Raw genomic sequence first — 20,026 nt, 5'->3', positions numbered from 1 at the left:
ACTGCCTGGTGCCTTCGGATGGAGCAGCAGGAGGGGACACACATGGATCAACCACAGTGACAACCAGGGCAGGAGTAAATCCTTTCCCTTGTGGTGTGACTGAGATGTGATCATTTATTTATTTTTAAACCTTCAGTTGCAGTGTGGGACTGAAGTCCTTGCTGCAGGCATTCTAGCTTTGCACGTACAATGCTTTTCACACACAAACAGGAAACTGAGAGTCTATAAAGTCTTTATTGAAAAATACAATTGCAATATTTTCATACAAAGTGAAGTTAATGGAACATAGTAACAACAAGAATTGTCTGACACTTCCATAAATATTTTTACAGAAACATCTACACAACTTCTGGACTTCAGCTTTTGTTATGCAGGTAAGAAAAACATGTTTTTATTTTACTTTAGTTGAGTTTATAGTGGAGTTAAGTCTTACATTTTCCTATTCTTCAGATGGGCAGGAATGACTGAAAACAGGGCTTTTAGCTTTTGCTTCCTCAGAAAACCTTCTGGAACTTGTGTGTCACATTTTACATGAAGAACACCCCCTCCCTAGCAGAGGACTGGCAGCCTGTACTGTGGGAGGGGGTTGATGCTTTCCTAACAAGTCTGGTATTTTGGACCTATTTTAAATGAAAACAGGTAGGTAAGTTTATGTGCAGCACCTGCTGATTGTGGTAGTAGGGGAGGGATTTCTCCCAGGCAGTCTGCTTTAGTCCTTTTACCAAAACTAAAACACAAACCCAAACTGCCAAGCCCTGTCCTATAAACACCAACAAAATATCTAAGTGTATGTTTTAGGAGATAGGCACCACCTTCCTGCTGCTGAGTGAGCAAGGGCTACAGTGCCTAGCAAGAAAAGCAACAAGCATATAAAATTCCTTGAAAAAAGCACACATCCCTGGCTTCCTGCATTCATTGCTGCATATACACTGAGTTACAATGAATTCTAAATGCCATTTGCTGGCAAGAGGAGCAACGGGATGTCAGATTGAAATAAATACAAAAGTCAAATTGTTTCAATACAGAAAGACATCTGTAGTTGGCCTTTGCAAAAAATATTCACATTTAGAAAGTGCCATTGCAAATATACAGCAAAATTCAACTGCTTTAAACATGATACTTCACAGCCCCATCCCAAGTGTCACCTTGGGAACATGAGGTCACTTTCAAACATTGCACAGCTCAAACCAATCAACACAATCACCTCCCATGGTACAGCAAAGGGCCACACATTAAAGCTCAACACCGTGCTGCTTCTCAAAGGTATGTGGAACATGCTGAATGTGAACAGAGTCCATCCATCCAGCTTCCTGCAGGGCTCAAAACATGCCCCTTGTCCCTTCCAGCAAGCAGAACTGGACTGAGTGAGAATGTTACTCCTAAGCTGTTAGTTTGTGAGGGGGGTTAGTGAGGAACCCTGACACTGTCTGTGGGTACCCTGGTGGAGGGCTCCATGCTGAGGCACCTGGACCTGTCTGGCCACAGCTGACAAGGGTGAAGCAGTGACTAGAGCAAAGCAAAGCTGTAAATACCTGCTGCAAGGTCCACAGCTGGGTTAGGGATGTGTCCTCCAGGCAAGGCTGGGGAGGGGTCACTTGCCTTGTGAAGAGCTGAAGCAGGGCCTGGGGTTGTGTCGTGGGTCTGAGGTGGATCCTGCCTGTCCCCAGAGCTGTCCCCCCTCGTGCCCTGGCCCAGGCTCGGCTCAGTCAGGGAGGGAGGAGCTGTGCAGGCTCAGTGAGACCCTCGGTCATTGGCTACGTCCTGGAGTCGTCTTAACAGAGCCGTGTGATTCTCCTGGCAGATTCGCTTGGCTGGGGCTTCAGTTCCATCTTCCAAGAGGATGCCTCTCTTCTTTGTGGGTGTTTCTCCAGTTCGAACCATGCTGTTGATTTCCTTTAGCCTCTGGAGGGAGGAGGGGGGTAAAAGAAGGATTAACTTTCACTGATTTGTGTCTGCCCCAGTATGATGTGTTGTTAGACACACTGCAGTGGGACTGGCCAGGCTCTTTTGTGGAAATCTGTAACAAGGTATTGTCTTCACTGGACTGGTCTTTCCCTTACCAGAGTAAGTCTTAAGGGAGTTTGTAACTGCATGCAGAGCTCAAAGGCCCATCCAGCCCTACAGCCGTGGCAGCTGCACTGGCAGTTCGATGAGCCTTAGGTGATGATGTGTGTGTTGGACAATGTAAGCAAGACTTTGTGTTGCAGGGTCTGCTCTAATTTCACTACCAAAAACAAAAAGAAGAGTTAAGGACTTAAAAAAATCAAACTAGAACCCTTTAGTCTCACCTTTGAGGGGCTGCTGCTGAAGTAGTAGAATATTTTCTCCTGGGGAGAGAGGGCAGACTCGTTTCTGTGTGGTGAGATGTACAGGGGGTGGTGCTGGGAGAGCTGCACTCTGCGGGGGGAGCCGAGGCGCACGAACGGGTACGGCGAGAGCGGAGGGGAGTCTGTCTGCTCGGAGACAACAGAGGCACTCACAGCTGCAGCCTGAGCTCAGGGCTCGCTGCAGCAGGGCTTCTCCACACAGATCCATACAATGTACAACAATTGAAAGTTTTGTTGTGTTATTATTTTTAATTTACGGAAATTTCACTGCATGGTCAGAAGATAAAGCTCTGTTTATTAAGAAAAAGCCCAGAATGTAACTTACTGCATTTGAAGTGTACTTGAGGGCAAAGTCCTTGATCTGCTCGATGTAGACGTTGTTGTAGAACTGGATGAGGTCCCCGCGCTCCTCCTCCTCGGTGTCGCTGTTGGGGCCGGAGAGGCGGGTGGGGGTGGGGGGCGCGCTGGAGGGCTGGGGCACGGGCAGGGTGCTGCTGGAGCGCATCACCGGGCTGGAGTCACGGCTGCCTGCAGGGCACAGCCACGGCTCAGGGCTCAGCCCTGCCGGCACTGCCAGCCACCCTCGGCAAACAGGGACCAACCGCGATCCCGCTGCCACCAGCACGCTGCCTGATTTGATCCTGAGCTGTCTGTTTTGATCCCTGAGCATTGTCCCTTACACAAAAGCTTTGTTGATTTCTAACTTCTTACTGGATAAACTGCAAGGGATGTGCTGTAGGAGCTGAGTTGCATGACAATATAAAAAGAGCCGAAACTCCTTTTTTGCAGCATTTGTGTTATACTTTTAGCAGGAGCTCTTTCTTGTTGCCACCTGGCACCATTTCAAGTAAAGAATGGCAGTCTTTTTCTGTCAGTAGGAGAAATATTTGGCTTGGCCATACTTCCTGCTAATTTAATGTGGGAAGTTGCAAAATATATGTATTTTTTTGCCTTCCCTCCCTGCCACTCCCTCTGACAGAAAATATTAATGCCTACTGCTTATACCATCGTCTATTAAATACCTTGAAAACTGCTGGTAGGAATATACAGCATCACTTCTTTGGTTTCCTTTATAAAAGTTAATTCAAGGAAAACGTGTCAGTTCACATATCAAGGGAAGAATCCCCAGAGCTGTCAGCTATGCCGAAATCAATGCTGTGGGTGGTGTTCCCATTTCTGCAGACAGACAGTGCTACAAAAGAAACTGCTGCAGCTCTGTGGTTGTGATAAGAGTAACTGTGAACCTGGGCTAGCTCAGATTTCCTCATTCTGCAAAGACTCCAAAGTTCTTTTGTGTGTGAGCTGAACTCAGAGCTCAGGCCAGCACAGCAAATTCCCAAGGTAAGTGCATGTGGGGAGGGATTTGAAACTGTCAGAGTGGCTGCAATAAAACCTGCAGTTCGAGCAACTCTTGAACGTTATCAGTGTATTCTTAATTGTGTCTAAGTTTACCAAAGGAGGAACCGTTTGGGGTGAAACAACACAAAATCCAACTCTTCATTTTCACACAGTTTTGGAAATGGAATTAAACCCAAACACCCGGCATTTGGAATCACTCACTTCTTTCTTTGTTCCTGTCCTTGCTCCTGTCTGTGGGCGAGTTCTGCTGGCTGCTGCTGTCACTGCTGCCCGAGTGGCGGCGGCGGCGGCCCTTGATGAGGACACTGCGATAGACCTGCAGGGACAGGGAGCAGCCTCAGCAGGGATGGTGGAGCCAGCCAGGGAACAGCTGCCTGCACCACACTTCACTGTGGCACCAAACTGCTTCTTGCAGGGCAAAATACAGCCTCCTAAGAGGAGTAATAGCCCATGGGCACTGCCTCCTTCGGTTTTAAGAACATTTTTTATTTCAGGTACAGTTTAACATAAAAAGCTTTCAGTAGTGTAGGATTTTGGATATGACCACTATCTTTTGAGAATAGTTCACAGACTGCATCCCCTTAATACTAAATATTGCTTTACCAATTGATCTGTTCCCAAAATAGAATGAAGGCATTTAATAAACCAGATGCCACAAGGTTAAATAGTGACTGTGCTCACGTGACTCTTGGCTTGCGGCTGTGTCCGGTAGCAGCGCATGATGTTCTGGAATGATCTGTCTTCGTTAGTAATCTAAGGGGGATGCACAGAAAAGGTTCAGTTGTTCTGCAGGCTGTTGGGTTGTTTGTTTGGCTTGGGGTGGTTCTGTTGGTTGCCTTGGGGCTTTTTCAGGAAGTAGTACTGGGAATATTAAGTATTAAAGGAGATTTTTGTCTGCCTTTTCTTTGCTCCCACTTTACCTTAGTCATGACGTAGATGGCACACATCAGCAGCTGATCCAGGTGTCTGTCCATCATGATTTCAGGGCAGTGCACCAAGGAATACTCAAAGCATGTCCAGATCTTTTTGCGCAGCTCATCAGACACGTCGAGTTTGGCACAGAGGTCCCTCAGACGAACGCTGGCCAAGTGATACACCTGTGACATTGGACACTGTGCTCAGGGCCACAGCAACGCTGCTCTTCTGACCCAGCAGAAGAGTAGCTCAGCTTGCACACCTGTAGAGCTTGTGCAAACGCTAAGCCAAGAGAAGAATAACTAAATTCAAATTTAACTGTTTTGCTTACAAGGCACAGACATTCTCAGTACTGGTGTCAGTACTAAGAAAACACTTGTTTGAAGATTAAATTCTAAGCTGCCTGAGCACAGAAAGGTCACTGTATTGCCTACAGCAACCCCAATATTGAATAAACCAGAAAGTCTCAAAAGTTAACCACTTTCTTTGGAAGAGCTTTCAAGAAAAGGGACACCTTTAAGAGCCTGCTGGCTAAATACAGAATCTATTTCCATGTCCTGATGTGCCAGCACACTCCTTTGCTAGTGAGAAGTGGCCTGCAGGAGAAAACTACTCTTCAGATGTGTATGAATAATTAAGGTATAAATTAAATGTAATATGCTCTCATTGTTACAACCAGTAAGTGTGTATTTTTAAAATTACTGCAAGTTTACCAAAATGAGAACTAAGCAAAGCAAACTTAGATCAAAAAGTACCTTTCTGAAGAAGAGTGCAAGGGAGCCCATCTTGCGAGGCCTGATGGCTGTGGCACTGAGGTGCTGGCTCTGCCTCTGCTCTCCAGGGGAGATCTGCTGCACTGTTAACTGCCCTGGCAACTGCAGGGCTGCCCCAGCCATCTGAGGGTTCAGGGTGCCAGCCAGAGTCTGGGCATTCAGAGGCTGCATGGGCCCAGACACAGCCTGGGGCTGGGTACCTACATTTACTTGGACTGGGAAGAAAGTTATTCCTCCATTTTCATTGGCAATACCTGTAATGTAACAAAAAGAGCCTGAAATAGGAGCAAGCTGTGTAGGGGGAATGTGTGGGGTTTTGGGGTTTTTTTTTGAGTAAAAAATAATTCAGTACTTCTTTTATTAGCTACTTGTAACTAGACATTTAGTATATTATATATGAAATTGTTTAATCAAAATACTTTGGAAACTGCATCATGAGATGAGAAGATAATGAAGTTGAAGCAAGGTTTTCATACTAATGCAGTTCTCTCTGGCTGTGTTCTAATACCCAGACGGGAAGAAGCCTGAACAGCAGCAGCTTTTCCCTCACCTTGCACGGGTATTGTCACCGTCTGCCCGTTGTTGGCGGTCACGGTGGCCGTTGCCACTGTCACCAGGGTCTGGCCAGGCACCGGGGTCACGGACACGGCCTCGGGGCTCATGTTCTGCACTGGCACCGTGCTCACCACGGGCTGCGGGGGCACCCTGACCGTGCCACCCTCGGGGCCACTGTCATTGTCAGCAAACAGGCGCCGCCGCGTGGGGTTGGCCGTGGGAGAGCTGTACCTGTCATACAGCGTGGCTGGAGGGGAGGAGAGGCCTGGGCAGGAAAAGCACACACACAGGTAACTATTTAACTCTTGTTTTACAAGGTGGCGGAAATCTAATGCAAACCAAAATATGTCACGCAAAGCTCTTCAGGAAAAAAAATTTAAAATACAGATTGCTTTTAGAGATTACTTAATCTTCAATAATGCTGTATTTAATATTTTTATAAGTAAGTTCATACATTATATTTTATTTTTTCTAGTGGAAAACGTTTGAGATGTCACCTAATACACAGTGGGGTTTCTCTTCTAGTTTAGCAATAAAGCAAACCAATTAGAGTGTGTGCATGTACAAATACAGTTTAACACACACATACACATGCTGTTCATATCCATCACCTGAGAACACCCAAAAAAGCAGTATTGTTCACACTGATATGATGAATCCATCAGTCTCAGATGTCTGATGCAACCCTATGAGCTGCAATACCCTTCACCAATGTGTTTGCAGCTAACTGTACACTGGCATTAAAGCATAGTTCAAGTAAGCAATGAACAGCACATTCTGCTTTCCAACACCTCACCTTTTCCCAGGCCTCCGCTTTCAGCACGAACCTCGTTTATTCGCCGTGGTGTCAGTGGTGAGCCTACAACACTGCTCCCGGCAGATCTCTCAAAGTACTGAGGTGGCATTACCTAAAATATTTATCCTTTTGTTAGAGTCTCTGTGTCACACACTAACTACATAGCAAATGTTTAAAAGCTACTGCACTACAGATTTTGAACAGCAAAACTTTGTGGAAAAATAACAAGAAAAGTGACAAACCTACCCGAATCCAAACAAAACCAGTAGTGAGTAGTGATGGTGCTGCTCTGGAAGATACACACACTGTAATAGTGTTTCTGTGGCTACTGTGTGTACTTTTTACCACATTTGTTGGTTAAAAATCTTTCCAAGAGTTACTGGTCCAAACCTTCCCTGCTTGACCATTTTGTTCACTGTTCTGCTACACCAATAAAATACTGGATGAGAATCATCTCTGCTGCCTGTCTCTGTTGCAGATGTCTCCACAGAGATGGCCCTGACCAGGCCAGAGCACCCTGCACTTGCTGCTTTCCCTGCACTGATGGGCTGGGATGGAGGAACTGCTACTGGGACATGTAAGACCTCTCCTTCAGGGTACAAAGTCCTCTCTCTGCCATCCTGTCTGGTTATGAAAGCTGTAACACATAGAAAGATGTGCTCACCTCTTCACAAGTAGGAACTTTGTTTTCATTCTCTCTGATCCTGTCCCACAGTATGGATTCTCGCTTCCATGCCATACTTTCCAGGATCTGCTCTTCAATGTGGTTCAGGTGTTTCACCACTTCCCGACAAAGGCCATCCTCTGCTCTAATGAAAACCTCAATTACCTGTGCAGTGGATAATAAGGATCATATGTACAATAATAATGTATAATAAATAATGTACTTGTTTCATAGATCTGTTCTTAAACAAAGCACTAATTCCAACACTTGGTTTTCAAGGAAGAGGCTATTAGAAACATGAAGGCTGCATTACTGTGACTCAGTCCTAGGTTGTCAGACAGGTCAACGAGCACTCGTGACTTTGTAAGCATTTCCAGCTATCAAACACATTACCTTGTAAAAATGATAAACTGGAATGTCAAATATTTCAGTGACGAATGGGAAGTTTCCAGGTGGGTTGTATGTAAAGGTGATGATCTCCAGGCAACATGCCAGCAGAGACTTGTGAAACACATCTTGCTCCAGTATTGCCTGCAAGAGTTGCAAATTTTAAAGCTTATTTTACAGTGTAACTGTAGAAGAATAAAACACTTTTTATTGTCTCAACAGCAAGATTCTAAGCTTATAAAAAGTGAAGCTGTTTTTTAAGGGACAGAACTGAGTTCAAAATGAGCCATCTTTAAAATGGCTCATTAAAAATTAAAGAGCCATTAAAAATTTCATCTATCTTTGTGTTTGCAAACACAATTTCTTGAACCTTTTTTCTTCCATTCAGATGTACTTACAGGGTTCTTCTCAGAGATTTACCCTCATTTTAAATAGCTGACAATTCTGCTCTACATCTGTGTTCTTTTTTTGCAGGTCCAACTTTAAAAGTGAGGAACCCTTTGATTAGTTTTCCTTACAGATAAATCAGTGTCTCCCAGTCTCTTCCTCTCTTGCTCAATGATTGACTCCAAGACCTTGTAGTAGAGCGTCTCAGCACGACGGAAATGTTTACTAGCAACATCTGCAGGAAGTTTAAATAGAAGCAATATTGTAAAATGCAATTAAAAAGTATTATATTCTTCATCTTCACATACAGAAATGCAACAGTAGCTTGTGTTGATTTGTGTGCTGCTGTGGATACAATACTTTCAGGACTAAACCAGTTAATTTCAAGTTAATGTAGGAATCCTTCTCCTACACTACACTGATTTGTGAATTCAGAGCAGATTAATTTGCTACTGAGCCCAGATTTTGGGTATCAGCATTACATCATCATGTATAAGAACAATCCTTAATGTTGCTGTAATAGACACAATGCAAATTCAGAAAGTACACCTGTATGGATCCACCTTTAACTGTGCAACAAAAAGCAGTGACGCAACTAAGCTGACAAGAACAAAGGAAGAAACAAGGTCAAGATCATCTTCTTTATATTCAATCCATCTTCAGGCACTTCAGCTATCAAGACAACTTTGCTAATCATGTTTTTGTGTTTATACTGGCAGGATTTTACTACCTGTACTAATCCATCCTCACATGTAAGACGAAGTTGCTTACATGTGAGGATGTTGTTGGGTTTTTAAAGACTACAGATACTCAGATTTTCCTTACCAGCACAGAAATCCATGCCATCACTAATAATCTTGTACTTGAGAGAAAAAGTGGTACACTTATAAGTCCTTTTCATTTCACTTCTTTAGTGCTGAAAGTATGATCAAATTCCAGCGATTCAAGCTACGGCTGATTATAAAATTTACAGAGCACTGAAATTTGCTATGTCTTAAGAACACAGGAAAAGGCAAAAGAAGTAGAAACGACATTTGTGCTAAAGCATAACCTGTATGTAAAATTTAATTACAGGACATGGATGTGTTTACAGGCATTTTATGAGTAAGTAAAATGTTTCCCACCTTTGGAAAAATTACTGAATTCTCCTTCAGACTGAGTGCTCTGACAGTACACATCGTGCATTTCTTTAACTCTGTTTGCAATGGATTGAGAAGGATCTCTGGAGCATGACCTGAAAATAAAAACTAAATATTTTCAATTCCTACTAAGACCAAAACCACCCTATTTTTTTTATATGTTGAAAGCATAAAAAATGGAAATATATTGCACAGCAATACAAACAGACCCAAATGTGTCTAACTGCAAACCAGTTTATCCACATGGAGAATAAAGTTTGGTTTGCATCTCCTACAGTATGGAGTGATTTCCTAAGTAGAGCCATTTGTTAAGCATGAAGAACAGTCTTGAAATTTTTATACTGGCAGCCTGTGGTTAGAGAATCTCAGAACTGCTGGGTTTTAAATGGTGGATGTTGATCAATCTCTAAGGACAGATGAGTCTAAATAAAAAGAACAGTCCTTTCAAATGTAAATGTCTCTCTGGATTCCATTTCACTCCAGTAGTAAAGGATGGCTCACCTTTTAATTTACACTGTTCAGCATTAATGTTTGCTATTAAAACTGGAATAGAAAATAGTATTATTTGGCTAAACACCAAATTTACCTGAGTATTTGCTCCAGATTTTCACTGGGGGCATTTTTCAGCCCTGCCAGCATCGTGTGCAGGCGGCTCAGGCTGTAGGTTGCTATGGAAACAGGTGTCACGTATGGGTTGCTCTCTTTAATGTACTTTCGGCCAGTAAGGGGGGTTGTGATCCTCAGTGATTTGGACTGAAAATAAAAGAATAACCACATATACATATGGACTCTGCATAAACTTTGATAAAGCTCATAACCTAGAAACATCAATCTGCAGAATTCTTACTCTCTGTTATGGAAAAAAACCAGCACCTAATCAAACAGCCCAAACCAGACCATGACTCGGGTAAAAGCAATGAAGAGTTTGTCTATGGTGCTCAGGTGTTTGTATCAAACAGTTCTGTAAGCAGATCTATGATCTATGCTGAAATGCAGATGCTGGCACTTAGTGTGAAACAATTAGACCAATCTCAAAAATCCCCCAAACCCCAATATCCCTTCCTAGCCCAAGTAACAAAGGTAGCTACAGGTCACAGCAAAAGTGTACAGAGCCAGGGCTTCCTTTCAGCAAGTGTAAAAGGTTTAACAGGAGAAGTCCTTCTGACCAGCATTTTAGTTTATTTGCATCAGAGCAAGCCATCGCATTAAAATAATGTAACATCAAGGATATCCCTTCAACCAGAACACAGCAAAATCAATGCATCTCCTAATTATCTAACCACACAGTAATAACTTCTTTTAACAAATACATTACATTCTTCACCATGAAGTCCAGCTCCCAATACTCTGACCATTTTCTCCCCACACTCTGAGCTGTGTTTATTTCTGTCTCCATAGGCAGCCAGGGAGGGCGACATATAAAAACAGCAACACAGACCATGCCATACTCACCCTGTCAAAATGCTGCTGCAAATTATGCTTCACTTGTACCCTTTCAGCTGTTTCCAGTCCTGAAGGTGTGTTCAAGCATCTCGTGAGAGTTCCAATCTCTTCATCCGCATCCTCGCCAAGGAATATTCTCTCATCAAGATTTCCCACTGACAGAACATACTCCTCATAGGCCTTGTTGATGGCTTTGCTACAGCAGAAAGGAAAGGTAGACAAACCCCCTTTATTTAGACTGCTTTGTTCATCTGCTCACACACTGAACACAGTTCTAGCCTGGGGAAAGTCTACTTCCAATTTCTTTTGACCCTCACTGAAGCTCATTTAAGATCTACAAAACCTTACACATGACAGTGGCAAGGACATTATTTTCCTTATGTATCTGATGCCCTGCCATTTATCCAGCTGCAGGAAGAACACAGTAAAACACTGAGAACTCCTATTTCCTGGAAACTCCTCAAAATTTATGCAGCATCGTATCATAAACTACACTGACCCATTTTTGTATCATTAAAAGAAAGTAAGTAAGTCCTACACATAAACATCTCTAAACACCACCAAACCCATTTTTTCCCCTCCCACTTCCTACTCAATGTGCTCCCACAGCTTTTTCATAATAACTCTGAGTTACACACAAACAAAAAATCCAGGAAAGAGAAACATGAGAATAAAAGCAGACATCAGGTAACACCATCCTGAAGCACTGTTCCTCTTCCAAGCAGACCTCAGCAGTGCCAGAACAGGAAGTGCTGGATGGCCATTCTGAGCACACAAGGCATGGCTGCTACCAGTGCTCAGATCAGCTGGGCCACAGAGGGACACTCCTGCAAACCAAACCACAGACAGGGACTTACACGCTGTCTCCAAAGTTCCCAGGATCCAGAAATCCCGTCAGATTTTCATCTTTTCCTTTTAAAAGCTGTAAGACATTTAAGAACAAAGGATGGGCATTTCATTTCTTATAAAGGCTTTGAAGGCATCAAGTAAGGAGAGATTCTTCTACATTACAAATTTACTGACCAACCTTTTTATCAAAAAGCTTCCGAATATATGGCTTCCAAAAATGTTCCTTTATACCTTTTGCTTCTAAAACTAATCCATAATGTAAAGAGCACAGTTTTTCAATGATGCAGGGAGGATCAGATGATACTTTATAATCCTTACTATGGAAGTCTTCAGGTAGACCTACAATTCAGAATGTTGTATGATTTAATTTTGCAAATCAATATCCTGCTTTCTTATTAAACTTAAATTCTTAAATGCTGTGTGGTCAAGGTAGTATGAAATTAGAACAGCAAACTAATTAGTTCTCTTGAAAGAACTATTAATTACAAAATGCCCACTAACTGGGTAATGTTATCAAAAGCAAATTTTGAGCTAGAGATTTAAAAACATTAGTTACTGAGTGATAAAAATCACACATATCAATTCTAATAGGAAAAAAAATCAAACACTGGTGAACTACAACATTTATTTGAGATAATAGTCCCAGGTCACATCCAAAGCACTCCATTTGGCTAATCCTGTACAGCACTGAAAATGAAGTGCGAGCCTGGGAAGAGTTACATCAGAAATTCAAAGGCAAGTTCTCATCATTCATTTGAATTTGTGGTTATCAAGTCAACCTACACTTCCATTCTCTTCAGAAAGGGAACAGCAGCAATCCAGAAATGAGAGAGAAACAAATCTCCTATCTGAGCCCTGGGTCTTTCCAAACTGCTGCAACACAGAACATTCCAAGTCTCACTGTGTCCAGGGATGGCTGTGTCTTTATGCACCTTTCCACTGACATTTAACCCTCATTAATTCAAAGTATGACTCTGGAACATCCTTCAAGGGTATTTCCATTGTACATCAAATTCTTGACCTAATGCATTATTCACAAAGTTCACTGGTCTGTTATTACCTACTACCTCAACACGAATGAAACTGTGTAGCCATCTACAGAAAATATTAGTTCTCATGTATTTCAAATCAACTTATTTTTTTCAACATACCCTTAAAATTAGGATTCAGGAGTTCTTTACGGTTAGGACACTGCAGAGCATTTCCATACACGAGATCCAAAGCACATAACAAGAGATGGTAGGAATTGACCAAGTCATCACTGATCATAGGAAAATTTCCTGCAAAATTAGAAAGACATAAGACATAAAATTAGCAAGGATTTAAGAATTTTTTAACCATGAGACTGTTGATGTTTGTCTTACAATCAATAATGGAATCTTGGACACACAGTGTTTGGTGACTGTAAGTACCTGGATAGCAACACAGGCAGTAAAGCAGACTCACAATAACATATAACCAATTTAAAAGTAAAATATTTTTTCAGAAACAATTGTGAAGGACTCCAAATATACTGTGCTGAAATCAAACCTTACCAAAATGTTGCTAAATAAGATATTGCTGCTCCCTTGTTCACAGTAATCTCATTAAGCAGTGCATAAATCACTTGAAGCAGCACTGACTGTTTAATGCAAGCTGCCTCAAGGAAGAAGAACATGCTTCTGTAACTGTGGCAGCACCAGCCCCACTGCCTGGCACAGCCACGTCCTTCACTGGATTCCCTTCACTGCACCTGCCCCAAGCAAATCCTGCTCTGAAGGACAACGAGGGGTAGAACGGGTTCTCCACTCTTCCCCTTTTCTCCAGCTCTGCATTGCTGCAAACAGCTGCAAGTAACTTCAGCTTTGGCAAGGCTGGATCCAGGTTTTCAGATGGCCTAGAAACTGCCCCCTCCTTCAGCCCCTGCCCCTCACTCCCAGAACAAACCTGTACTTAACTCAGATTTTGTTTTTAACAATCTGTTTTCTTGCAAAACCATTTGCTGGGGGCATACTCATTATAAACAATAATAAATATAACTTCATTTCTCTTGTGCTTTACAAAAGAGCTAAAATGTGCCTATCTCTGGACCTGGTTTATGAAGTATTTTTTATCTCTCATTTTCCTGCAGAAAAGAGTCCTTGTAAGCTCTTCACTCTTTTAACACCTTTCACAAAGATTACAATCAGAGCTGTATGCGACTCTTTACTGAACTCATTTATGTTTATGTTTATGATGTTTCTCTAGAGGAGTGGCCATAGCTAAAACAGTTTAGTAAAATAAATTATATAATTACAATAACATAAATCACAATTCACTTTTTATGCACAGCATGGTGTTTCTATTACTCCGTAAATACTAATGACTCTTCCACTCTTTCCACCCTCCCTTTTTTCTCAGGGAAGCTCCAAATCACTTGGCTGAGCCCACTATGAAGAACAGGTGTAAATTCTTGAAGAAACTTATCATATAGTAATAAACTCACTTAGAACACATTGAAATGGATGTATGATTAGAGAATTTTTCTCAATTATGCTGTTATTTTTTTACCAGTAACATACCAGTTTGTTCAAATTTGTACTATTTTCTGGTTCCATGTTTGTTAGAAGAAAAATTATTTAAATGTAGATAATTTAAACGATTTAAAATAATGGACCCTAGATGATATTTTAATTAACTTTACTCACTTCTCAGTTATTTCCAAATCATTAAAGGTTCACAGCAAAGCAATGAAAATCCTAAATACTATTAGCAGACCTTTAACCAATAAATTTCTCAAAGTAACTGTTGTAACACAGGATCAATTCCACAAGCATGACAATTTACTGTCAGCCCAAAAAATAAATATAATTTCACAGTACCAGTAGTTCCATAATAATTCTTGTTGCTGACATTTCAAACAAGGCTCCCTTTCACAACCTCGTACCAAATAATAAAAAACCCAGAGATTTTATTCCCCCATCAATTTTGAAGAAAGAAATGCAAGAGTTTGAAGAGCAATTCTTACAAACAGTTTGCAGAAGTGCAGTCCCACTGAACAAGGGGCTCCCTCAGAGTGCAGTGCATGAACTGAAGGCAATGGGCTGCAGGAGCAGACAAGCCTGGGCCTGCCACTGCTGTGTGGTTGCTGTGATAAGGATTTACTGCCCACCCCCAAACCACAAAACCTCACACCAACACCCAGTGCCTTAACAGTCAACACTCAGTTTCCATTTTTAAAATGCTGCCACACTTTAATAATCATTTAACAACTTCACAGCTTCTAGCCACTGTAATTTTTTCTTTTCCTGGTAAAATTCAACATGGTAATCTCCATAAGGGTTAGTTACCATATCTGAAACTGCTTGTAGTTAACATGTAGTCAATGGATGATGCAGTTACTCAAACATGAACAGTCACCAACTCGGCAACAGGAAGAACCATAAAGTCCCTCTGCACCTTGTCAACCATCCCATCTTCCCACAAAAGTGCAGACTTTACAGAAGGGAAAAGAAAAACCGGTGATTTTTTCAGACTGATCTACTTACCCTGTCAGCTGCCTACCTGTGCTAAGGAAGTGAAGTCCTGACTGACTGGAAATAAGTACAGTACTACCTCTGCTGGGATCAGTGCCTGAAATCATGCTGTGTTGCAGGCTGAAAGCACCACACTTGTTTAGGAAAGACTTCTCTTGCCCAATAAGGTGGAATTTGCAGCCTTACAAAAAGGCATCTTCCTCACAGGATGGAGTGCTCAGAGCAGCACTTGTGCCCCAGCACACCCTTCCTGACTTTTGCAGGGCTGTGGTGCTGAGGATCCAGCTCTGCAGTGTGGCACAGTGTTGAAAGAAAGGCTCAAACAAAGTTCTGTGCTGAACAAAATTAGTGCCAGGCCATTCAATATTACCACAGCCTACTCTGTCCTAGCCTTAAAATTATCCAGTTAAGGAAATCATAGCACACTGCAGGAATCTTAACACTGATTCACTTTTAAATTTGAAAAAACACATCCCACCACACATTCCCCCCCAAAAAAATTCATTTTATCCCTTTCCTTGAAGAAATTAAAATATTGGTTTTCCTCTGATAGGTATTATATTATGAGAAAAAATCAAGTTACTGGACATTACCAGTGGATCTGATCTACAATGATGCTCTTTCCATGTGAAATATCAATCCTGCCTTTACTTTCCCCAAGGCACTACCATACTTATACATCACTCACAGTGAACGCTCACCAAAGCAGGACCTGAAACAAGGCCTAGGGATGTGGAAACTCTTTAAGACACAGATTAGATGAGGAAAGATTTTAGACTATACATGCTGTGACTGAACAACTGAAGCCCAAAATGAGGATTTAAACCTGTTCCTTCCTTTTTCTCCCAACAGTCACCATCAAGAAAAACATCTGAAATTCTCTACTGTTCTTATAAGCTTTAAGGCTGCTCTTACCATAAAGATTATATGTACACGGCACCTACTGGGTGTTTTAAGGACTGATATAAAATAATGACTAATAAAACTATGTCTGCTGTATTTAATCCCTTTCAGATCCCTTACCTTTTGCATGAACAAACAGGACCCAGCAAAACTGGAAAACTTCGGTCACAGTACATGGTTGTCGTCTTTTGGAGGAAAAAAGAGCAAGAAGACAATGAGCTCAATGAATCAAAACTGATAATACATCATACAAGAATCACTAATTTAAAGAGAAAACTAAGCTTTACACAGTGTGGCAAAAATCTTAGACCCTTCCCACAAAGCCCTGACTAAGGAAATACAGAAAGATGCACTAAACCTAAAAGAGGTTTAGTGTAGGCACAACTGGAACCCCCGTTTCAGTCTGCAAGTTCAATTCCACAGCACTCCAAATACAAACAGTAACAAAGAAACAAAGCTTCTACTTAAAGTCAAATATCCACAAGATCTGCAGCCATGAACAAATCCATGGGAGTTACTGGGCAGTGAAACAGACTGAGCAGTACTGTGAGTTATTAAAGCCATGCAGATCATAAAAGGATCGGATTCTTCTTGTCTTTCCCATCTTTACAACACTAGTGCTTTCCTTGCCTACAGGCTGATTGAAATCTCTCCCTTCTCCCCCATCCCCCAAATCATCAGAAACTCAGCAGCTTTGGGATTTCCTGCCCCTGTCAGATCTGAAACTGAAAAAGAGATTAAAAATTTACTGCAAGAAAGAACAAACCAACTCTAATATTATAAACAACAACTACGAAAATACAGTCAAAATACAACTAAGACAACCAAGCAACTTCATTATATTTCCACTAAAGTAATGCTCTACTATCAGTCTGGAAAGAACAGAAACGCACCTCTGTTTCCTTCCTCTCTGTTGACGAGGCTGATCTTCTTGAGGATACCTGAAAATGTCCTGAAAAATGGGCTCATACTTCTTAAAAATGACTGCAGAGACGGTGAAGTTCCTCTCCAGTCTCTCAGTTCGCTCTCTGAACTGGGATGGCAGATTTGCCATGTCCTCCCACTTCTTCATCTTGTTAAAAAACTCAATCAAGCTGCAAATACGGAACAGGTTAGATCAGAAAGGCCGTTTGTTTCTTCTGCAGAAAAGAACTCTACATTTGCAACAAAAGTGGAATTTCTACTCCCAAACTACAGATGAAATGGTGGCAATGAAAGCATGACAATGAACTCAGAGCCAGTCCTTCACCCATAAACATGGCTGAGCTCACAGCTCGTGAAATATTTTTAGATCCCTGGCTGATAACCACATTAACTATGTACTCACAGGTCTGGCATCTTCTCACAAAGACAAAATCAACTCCAACAGTTAGATTAATCTGAAATCAGACTTGCCTTGTTTTTCTGAATACTTTATTAATTTAAATAAAACAACCTGTGAGATCTACAATGCTAATAATATTCTACAAAGTATAAATAAGCTCTTAAGTTTCAGTAAATTGCACTTTGCAAATCTGGCTTTAATTCCTTTTCTACTTCTTTATGTACACCTTCTTTTTCAGTATTATTAGTCTTGATAGCCCAGATTACAGAACCAATATATCAACATGTAATACCCTGAATTTTGAATTTGGAAAACAAAAGCTTATACAGGAACGTTTTTGCAGCAATGCTTCAACAGTAGAGGAAATGGGATAAGAAGTACATAAGAACATTCATTCTTTATTTTGTGACAATCTATGGAATTTTTAGAACACAATTAGATTGCTAATAAATAAATTCAATTATTTCAGAAGTTTTTCTTTATTACTTTATGGACACAAACATTTGACACAAATTTGCTGATCAGATTTTAACCTCATTTAGTGACTTTAGCAAAACCATGTGAAAGGTGAAGTTTTCTTATGCAAAAACAGAGATAAATCTTGGGAACATTTTCACAGTGAACTACAAATGGTTTCTCATGTGAGAAGTTCACAGTCTGCACACCCCCAAAACTGACTGTTCTTCAGTGACTGGCTTCTTGCTCCTTTGATTGAAGGAAGTCAATCTCTCATTTTGAAAACCAGTGTTTTTATGAACATAGTACTGAGCCAAAGGAGCTGCCCTACTTCTGTGGCAGTGAGCTATAACACAAACATGCTGGGGATATAAAGTCTATCTTCAAAAGCAGGAAACAAGAAACACATTTAGCTTTTATTCTTTATTTCCAATTTCACAGGGTGATAAGCACTCTTTGAGATTTTGTAAGTGTCTAAAAATCAGCAAGAATAAAAGTTACCTTTGGTCTGAACAGCGCAGGATTCTGGTTAAGGATACATAATTTCCTTCCGCTGTTCCCCTGCTCACAGTTGGAATTGCTTTCCTGCAAGCCACGTACAAGGCACAAGCCAGCCAATGCATGTCATTTCCCTGTGAATCAAAACACCAGGCATCTAAAATACTGCACTGAAAACAAAAAACATGCTCTTCAGCTACCCCAACATCGGGAAAAGCAGTGTGTCCTGAACAGATGAAGTCCAACCAGTGAGAAAATTGATTCGCTGTTTCAAACTTCTGCTGTGCTTTGGGTTTTTAACTGCAACAAAACAGGTGCTAAATAGACACTAAACACTGAACTGCATAAAAACTAAACTTACTAGTGACCACTATAAATTTCACATTTGACTCAAAGTGTGAAATATATTTTGAGTATATGAAAATATATTTTTAGTGTTGTTCTTCTACAGCATTTTGTACTGCTCAGGTTTAAAAGAAAAAGGCAACAACAACAAAAAAAAGAGAAAAAGAAAAGGCTACAGTTCTTGCAACCAAAACATTCTTCTGCCCTGAACAAACAGCAGGAAAAGAAAAACATCACTTCCATTTTGCTCTGCATTACACAGCAGAACAATTATTCAATTTGGTACCTAAAGACAGAAATTAATTCTAATGAGCATTTGAAATTTTATTCTCCGTCTTTGACTAAAGAGTAACACTTCAGTGGAAAAAAGGACGGGTAAAACAAGGGGCCGGACGGAACCCGACGCTGTGGTTTTGAGGGGCTCCGCGGTGCCACGGGCCCGGGCGAGGCACACCTCCGGGGCAAGGCAAGGCAAGGCAGGGCAAGGCAAGGCAAGGCAGGGCAAGGCACGGCAAGGCAAGGCAGGGCAAGGCAAGGCTCGCTGCGAGCATCGCCGCCCGCCCGCGATGTGACAGCGGCGCTGCCGGAGCGGCTGCTCCTTCCCGCAGCACCGAGCCCTGCCCCGAGAGCCGCCCGGTCACCGGAGGGCAGCGCTGGGGACCCGGGAGCGGCCGGGGGTTATCACAAGCGCCACCTTTGCTATAGGAAGGCACCGATAAAAGGCGCTTCCGAAGCTCCCGGGCGCGTCACCGCGTGTTCCTGTTTTCAAGAACGACGCGGCAACCCTTTCCCTTTTACCCTTCACCTTGTACCCTTCACCCCGCAGCCCGGGCCGTGCCGCGGCCGCGCGAGCCCCCAGAACACAGCTAACGAACGCCATCCCACCTGCGCCGGGCATCGCCGCGGGGCCCGCGCGGCTGCGGAGCGGCGCTGCCTGAGGCCGCCGCGCCGCTCCTCGGCCGAACCGCGGGGAACCGAAGGACCACAGCGACGGGGGCTCTTCCATTTTTAACACCTTTCCGCCGCTATGACTCCCAGTTGCGATGGTTATTCCCGGGCGGTGCGAGGGAGAGGCCGCCGCGCCTCCACCGCCGTCCCTTCCCTGCGCACTTCACCCGCGCGTCCCGCCGCGCTACCCCCGGGCCGGCCGCGGCCCCGCCACCCCCCCCGTCACCTCCAGGGTGTAGTTGCGCCTCATGCTCTGGTAGCTCAGCCAGGCCTCGCCGCGGGCGCGCTCGTCCATGTTGAGGCTCCTGCAGAGCTCCTCGTAGCGCTGCCGGGTCTCGCCATCCTCGCCCGGCGGGGACGGGGCGGCGGCCGCGCCCCCCGCGGGACCCGGCTCGGCCCCGGCCGCGTCCTCGCCCGCCATGCCTCACCCCCAGGCGCACGGCGCGCGCTCGTACCACGCACCG

General features: G+C 42.8%; 1 protein-coding gene across 2 annotated transcripts; it reads right to left on the bottom strand.

Moving 5' to 3' along the window:
• Positions 1-215: 215 nt before the first annotated feature.
• RBL2 (RB transcriptional corepressor like 2) lies at positions 216-19,987 on the bottom strand. 2 transcript variants are annotated; one of them, XM_041400439.1, is made up of 22 exons: positions 19,789-19,987; positions 18,273-18,403; positions 16,885-17,085; positions 16,112-16,176; positions 12,746-12,874; positions 11,773-11,933; positions 11,603-11,667; positions 10,755-10,941; positions 9,889-10,055; positions 9,288-9,397; positions 8,295-8,398; positions 7,783-7,920; positions 7,390-7,554; positions 6,726-6,837; positions 5,925-6,194; positions 5,357-5,628; positions 4,607-4,783; positions 4,368-4,439; positions 3,888-4,002; positions 2,653-2,855; positions 2,289-2,453; positions 216-1,902 (listed from the first exon to the last, which is right to left on the bottom strand). In XM_041400439.1, the coding sequence occupies exons 1-22, from the start codon at positions 19,981-19,983 to the stop codon at positions 1,732-1,734; spliced, it is 3,375 nt and encodes a 1,124-aa protein (XP_041256373.1). In that variant the 5' UTR covers positions 19,984-19,987; the 3' UTR covers positions 216-1,731. The 2 variants fall into 2 exon arrangements, with proteins under 2 accessions (XP_041256373.1, XP_041256374.1); XM_041400440.1 differs by having other exon boundaries at positions 19,500-19,931.
• Between the last annotated feature and the right edge of the window lie 39 nt (positions 19,988-20,026).

The sequence above is a fragment of the Onychostruthus taczanowskii genome, unplaced genomic scaffold (genome assembly GCF_017590055.1).
Source record: "Onychostruthus taczanowskii isolate IOZ18803 unplaced genomic scaffold, ASM1759005v1 scaffold18, whole genome shotgun sequence".
NCBI lineage: Eukaryota > Metazoa > Chordata > Aves > Passeriformes > Passeridae > Onychostruthus > Onychostruthus taczanowskii.
This window is presented reverse-complemented; position numbering and strand designations above follow the sequence as displayed.

Coding starts and splice junctions, on each gene's coding strand:
- RBL2 (XM_041400439.1), bottom strand. CDS start 19,983: ATGGCGGGCGAGGACGCGGCCGGGGCCGAGCCGGGTCCCGCGGGGGGC. Junction 10,942..11,602: donor GGGAACTTTGGAGACAGCGT/GTAAGTCCCTGT, acceptor TTTCTGCTGTAG/CAAAGCCATCAACAAGGCCT. Junction 6,838..7,389: donor AAGTTCCTACTTGTGAAGAG/GTGAGCACATCT, acceptor TAAATATTTTAG/GTAATGCCACCTCAGTACTT.